Consider the following 6,303-nt stretch of genomic DNA (forward strand, 5'->3'; position numbering starts at 1 on the left):
CTCACTATCTAAAATATTCAACGCGTGTTTACTAACTGGGTATTTCCCAGAATACTGGAAAACAGCCAACGTAATTCCCATACTTAAGCCCGATAAAAGCTCAAAAAACCCGGCCAATTATCGACCCATTAGCTTACCTTGCACGCTTTCGAAAATTCTGGAAAAAATAATCTACACTCGTTTACTTAAAGTCGTAAATAAGAAATTAATAAATGAACAATTTGGATTTCGCACTGGACATTCCACGTCCCAACAACTAACAAGACTAACTGAACACGTGACGAAGAAATTTAATATGAAGAGAAGTACCGGAATGGTATGTCTCGACATAGAAAAGGCCTTCGACACGGTTTGTCAAAATACCAAACTACCTAATTCTCATCATCAAATCGTACCTAACTCGTAGAAAGCTAGAGGTTAGCGTAAATAATGAATTATCGTCTCCAAAAATAGTCACAGCTGGCGTTCCGCAGGGGAGCTTGCTTGTCCCACTCTTGTTCTCCATATATATAAATGAGTCTAGAGGTAGGATAATTACAGTGCTATCAATTGTTCGGCAAACCTTTAACAATGCATTTACAACCTTTGAACAATACACGGCCCCCTCAGGCTCCGGTGACTATAAATGACATACCTATTCCAAAAAACTGTCACATAGCCCTATATGCAGATGATACCGCTTGCTTCACAAGTAGCAAAAAACCAGACACTATTCTTAAAAATCTTGAATTCGCAATTAAAACAATGACTGAACACTTCACTAAGTGGAAAATTCAAATTAATCAAATCAAAACAGACGCCATATTCTTTAGTGTTAGAAAGCATAAGCCAAGTTCAGATCTGAAAATCCCCTCTGGAGAAAGTCTGAAATGGCAGTCAGTAATAAAATATTTAGGAGTAACGTTCGATAAAAGAATGAGATGGGCACCTCACATTGAGGCAGCGAAATGCAAGGCGATGCGGGGTATATCCTCAATATATCCAATATTGAATCGCCATAGTTCTTTATCAGCGCTAAATAAAATAAAATTATATCGCGCGCTCATATTACCATTATTAACCTATGCATCACCTGTATGGAATAACGCCTCAAATACTAACCTTTCCAAGCTCCAAGTAATACAAAATAAATCCCTAAAAATAATTTATAATACACCCATATATACTAACCTGAAAAAACTGCATGCCATATATAATATTCCGTTTGTTACAGACATTACTAACAAACTAACCAGTAGATTCTATGACAGAATCACTAATGACCATACTAACACACTTGTTAAGAGTCTCGGTGATTATAACAAAATGTCTATACCCTTCAGGTATAAACACAGATTACCTAAACACAATCTGCTTTAGGTCATCGACTTTAGAGAGTCTTTAATTAATATTATGTATTAGATGTATTATGAACATTTATAAGGATTGTAAATAGGTCTTTGAGCTCTTTTTCCTATTATGCTTTAGATTAACATTAGAATAATATAATACTGTGATTGCTAACCAAATTAAATTAAATTGTAAAATAGAAAATGATCAGTAGATCAGTAACTATTAAAATAGATATAAGATGTATTGTGAACATAATTTCGTAATAATAAAAAGCATTTAAAAATAAAAACTATAGGGCGGGTAAGGTGTGTTGACCGTATCCTGGCCTATTAAAACACGGTTGTGTTTTGAAGAGTTAAGTTATTGTATGTACGAAGGAGTTATGTATATGTAGGTACATAGTTGCTCACTTTGGAGAAGTGAGCTGGCTGAACTCCAGAGGTGCAGAATGTTCTCAGCGTCAACGTGTCGCCGTTCTGCTTGAATTGGTGTTTGGTATTTCATGTCTGGACGTTGTTGCTTTGCGAAATGAAATCGGCGTTTGGGCGTGGGATTTCGTGCATTTATTCCTACAAAACTTTTTTCAAATTTGAATAAAGCCTATAAAAAGTTATGATTTAAAAAAAAAACAATTAGGGGGAGTACACCTGTTTCAGACCTCCCCCCCCCCAAAAAATGGATAATAATTATAAAAAAATAAAAGACAGTGTATAGTTTTGTGGCTATTAAAAATGTATTAAGTATGATTATCAAATACTTATGTCGATTATTTTTAATATTTACAATTAAAATATTATAATAAAAAGAATTACATGCAGATAATGTTTGCACATACGTTTATTCCATGTAATATTTTGTAAGTTCTAAATTTTATTAATAGGTTTAATAATTATTAAATACATTAATTAAGTAGTAATATGATAAAAAAAATTAAAATAAATTTGCTTGAATTTTGATTTATACTTTGTAAATACATTAATCAAGATGTAATATGAAAAAAAAAAAAAAAGACTTATAAATAGTTATGTAAATTTAAATTAATCATCATTCCCTCATTCGCAATATCAGAATAGGCTGCATGTGTAGCATTGTCCATCTCGGCGGCCAAACTATTGGTGCTAAGAAGTGCATGGTTTGTACCGCCAATTCCACTGCCGCATTCCGGACATAAACTTTTCTGCATTGCTCCACCACACTCGGTGATACAATACGGATGACCATTCGGACATTTGAACCAATGACCCTGTTTCAATTCCATGGCTTTGACTATCATAGATCTTTCCGCATCTGAAACCTCAACTCTAAAAGTAAGCGATTTGAATAAACCTTTCACCATTACTTCAACATGTTTGTCAAAAGATTTAGTCGAAAATATAATCATGCTCAGATTTGATAAAGTGTCTTTATCTGTATTAGAGTTTGAAAGCCTTTGAGCGACTTCAAATCGGATTATACTCTCCATTCTGGCTAATTCAGTATTGAAATCTTCGATTTGTTGTTGAGTAACCTTAATTTTGCAATTACACAGGACTCTCAAAATAAATTTAAGTTGATTTATTATGAGGTTAGATTCAATCTGCTGCTCTTCTTTCAGAATTATTTCAGATAAACGGTTCAATATAGTTGCTTGTACGATAAAATTCTCAATATCGGGTTTGCTCAGTTGCACAATTTTATTCCGTCGTTTTTTCTTATCTTGTATATCGTTGATATTGGCAATATGCGAATCTTTCTTTATTTTCATCACAACCGTATTCCATTCAGAAACTAAACTCAATAATATCATTAATAAATTAAATAAAATATAATCTTATGTACATATTTACATATGAACTATAATAAAAACCAACCTTTTGCAAATAATTCATTAACTTGCATCTTGGACAATTGATCAATTAGTTTATTCAGGTCCGCAATTAAATTTTTAATTTTTTTTGGATCACCATAAATCTTTTTCTTGGCATTCTGAACGTCATTGAATGCTGTTTTAATAGCTTTGTAATATCTTGGAGTATTCATCACATGTGCGCTACAATGTGGACATCGGGGATAAGCAATTTCTCCAGTTTCCAGAGACTTGATCCAATTATCCATACCATTCACTTCAATGATATGAGGACAATCAATCAGTTTAACGAATCTAAAACGATACATTTTAAAAATTATACTGCCAATATCATAATTGTAATTATGTAAATATGTATGTATATTAATTAACCTTGCATCCTCGTCTTCTTCATTGCCGAAGAAAATCTCTGGCATGTTTTCAGGATTACAAACCCTGCAAATATCTGGACACAATTCACCACACAAACCAAGACATCCATGACCACATTTCAGCTTACGAGGGCAAGGCTCAGAGCACGGTATTCTATCACATATTTCGCTGCATTCTTTAGTGCATTCGCTGTGAACGCAGCGCCGATTGCATTTATGCTAGAATATAATAATAAAAAAACATGTATTAAACCATGCTTTAATAATAAAAAAAATCACATTGGATTACTAACTTTACACGGTTTACAAGGAACACCACAAGTCGACGGACACTTTGAATGACTGCATTTTACACTGCAAGGCTTACGACACATGCTGCAATCTTCCCTACAAGGATCATTACATCTGAAACATTATATAATCCTCTATATACATATAAGCGTTCTTCAGAATGAATATAATGCTAATAAAGAAAATCACTTCATACATATGTCCACAAATGAGGCGGTTTCCACAAGTCTCCGAGCACGGTTGGTGCAAACGGCCCCTGCATTTGCCGCAAGTGCCTTGACAAATATGTTCGCAATCTTTCAGAATTGTACGGCATGGCTCTGTGCAATACTCCATTGTCAATATGTTACCAACGGCTCCTGAATGAAAAAAAATACACTTCGAACCAAAAACATGATGATACGTATGTTATAAAACAAGCAAATATGTAAAACTTCACCCAAGTTAGAATCACAACACGGTATTTTGAAAACGTGTCCACATATGGATTTGTAAGGATTAGGAATTTTTTCAATACACGGTTTAACACTGCATCGTTTCATACACTCATCCCGGCATCTATGTCCACATTTTAGTATACAGTTGCAACGTTTTGAACATATTATTTTTTCCACATCTTCACTGCACTCTATTGGAATAATGTGACCGCAAGATCTTTCCTTTTTTACCTGAACATGAATAGAGAAAAAATTAAAATTTCAATAAGGAAATATCTGCAATATAAATACATATAATATTACCGTCACTCTGCAGTTAGTACAGGGTTCGAAGCACTTATTCTTGCAGAAATGTTTGCATGACATCTTCCTGACACACTTTTTATCACATAATACTGTATTGACATCCATATGGCACGGAACACTATCACTATGCGAACAGTTCATTCTCTTCTTTTTCATCTGTTCAATAAGTAAACATTAGATCAATCACATTACAAACATAATCAACATCTTGAAACATGAGAACCACATATATTAATACCAGAATAGTACAAGGATCGCATTCTTGATGACAAAGCTTTTTACAACGATGTTCTCCAACGCATCCTTTATTATTACGTCCGCATTCAAATTTGCATTCATACTGAAAATCAACAAAAATAAAAAGTCATTTAAAGCATCGATATTGTGTTAAGAATACTGAAAATGATAGCACTGACTTCCAAATGCTCGGGATCGTCATCCTTATGACATAGTTTAGTACAGGCATGTCCACATGGTAATCGATCAATACATTTAATCGAACATTTTGGACTACCTCGGGCAATGTAGCAAAGTAATTTAACCTGCAATTTACATGTTATATTATTATGAGTTGTATTATTACACATTTGAATAGGTTTATCCGCTTTATTTACCTCATGTAAGCACTCGGAGAATGTATGTAACACTTCTATCCGGCATTGAACATTGTCAGGTTTGACACTACACATAATTTTGTTCGTATGCCCACATTCAAAAAGCTTCTCAACTATTTCAGAACATTTGCAAGGTTGACAGCATAAAAGTTTGCATTTATGACCCACAGAACAATCTCTGCAATTAAAAATAAACAATTGACATTGTTTTCAGATCAAATAAGTTTAGAAAGCTCGTTTTATTAATAATAACCTTTGGCATTCTTCATTGCATTCGTATTTTTCGTGCTTCTCCAAGTCAACGTGGCAAAATTGTAGACAATTGTGACCACACTTTAAAAGAACATTGCACCGATTTTGGCAGCCACCTTCGAGAACTTTATCAAAATCTTCAGGCATTTTGATCTGCATTTTACACAAAAAATTTACATTTTATCCACTATTAATATATTATTTCTTGCTTGAAAGCCATTTTAAAAATGTAGTATCTCATGTCACCCATGCTTTTCAATCTGTATTCGGAAATGGTGTTTAAACCAGGCAGTCAATAGCCGAATAGGAAGCGAAATAATTAACAATATCCGTTTAGCTGATGATATGGCAATACTGACTGGGAGTGCCGAAGACCTGCAATCGTTGTTGATCGCAATCGACCAATCAAGTCAAAAATGGAGTCTACCCATTAATATTAAAAATAATAAAGCAATGATTATATGCAAAGAAAAGACAGATCCATTAAACCTGAGTGTGCGCGGACAAATGATTGAACAGGTCAATTTTACAAATAAGTAGAAGGATCGAAATAGCAAGAAATGCCTTCAACAGCATGAAAAGTGTTTTGCTGTCGAAATTTGTCTATGAAATTGCGCTTAAGAATCCTATACTCCTGTGTATGGTCGGTGTAGCTGTACGGATGCGAAACATGGACGCTTTTAGTGGCAAGCCTGAACAGGATAGATTCCTTTGAAATGTGGTGTTACGGGTGGATGTTAACACTTTGACAACGGGGCGTATTCAATATGAATGTGCGCGTGGAGCGGGACGAATTCGCGACTTTTCGCAAAAGACACTTTGTATCCAAAAAAATGGAATAACTTTTTAACTAT

The 6,303-nt window shown here is 34.1% G+C and overlaps 1 protein-coding gene across 1 annotated transcript; it reads right to left on the minus strand.

The window, feature by feature from the left end:
* Positions 1 to 2,275: 2,275 nt before the first annotated feature.
* Positions 2,276 to 5,697, minus strand: LOC143921869 (NFX1-type zinc finger-containing protein 1-like). Its single transcript, XM_077445189.1, has 11 exons — positions 5,451 to 5,697; positions 5,198 to 5,375; positions 5,000 to 5,125; positions 4,822 to 4,923; positions 4,581 to 4,739; positions 4,280 to 4,508; positions 4,037 to 4,199; positions 3,843 to 3,954; positions 3,551 to 3,768; positions 3,183 to 3,472; positions 2,276 to 3,099 (listed from the first exon to the last, which is right to left on the minus strand). Exons 1-11 carry the CDS (start codon positions 5,606 to 5,608, stop codon positions 2,345 to 2,347), a joined length of 2,490 nt encoding a protein of 829 aa, XP_077301315.1. The 5' UTR covers positions 5,609 to 5,697; the 3' UTR covers positions 2,276 to 2,344.
* Between the last annotated feature and the right edge of the window lie 606 nt (positions 5,698 to 6,303).

This window comes from Arctopsyche grandis, unplaced genomic scaffold (assembly GCF_051622035.1).
Source record: "Arctopsyche grandis isolate Sample6627 unplaced genomic scaffold, ASM5162203v2 HiC_scaffold_16, whole genome shotgun sequence".
NCBI lineage: Eukaryota > Metazoa > Arthropoda > Insecta > Trichoptera > Hydropsychidae > Arctopsyche > Arctopsyche grandis.

Bases quoted from the DNA above. Each gene is read 5' to 3' on its own strand.
- LOC143921869 (XM_077445189.1), bottom strand. From the start codon at position 5,608: ATGCAGATCAAAATGCCTGAAGATTTTGATAAAGTTCTCGAAGGTGGC. The intron at 5,126-5,197 runs GTAAATAAAGCG...TGTAAATTGCAG, and splicing joins TCTCCGAGTGCTTACATGAG to GTTAAATTACTTTGCTACAT. The intron at 3,100-3,182 runs GTTGGTTTTTAT...TATTGAGTTTAG, and splicing joins TAATGAATTATTTGCAAAAG to TTTCTGAATGGAATACGGTT.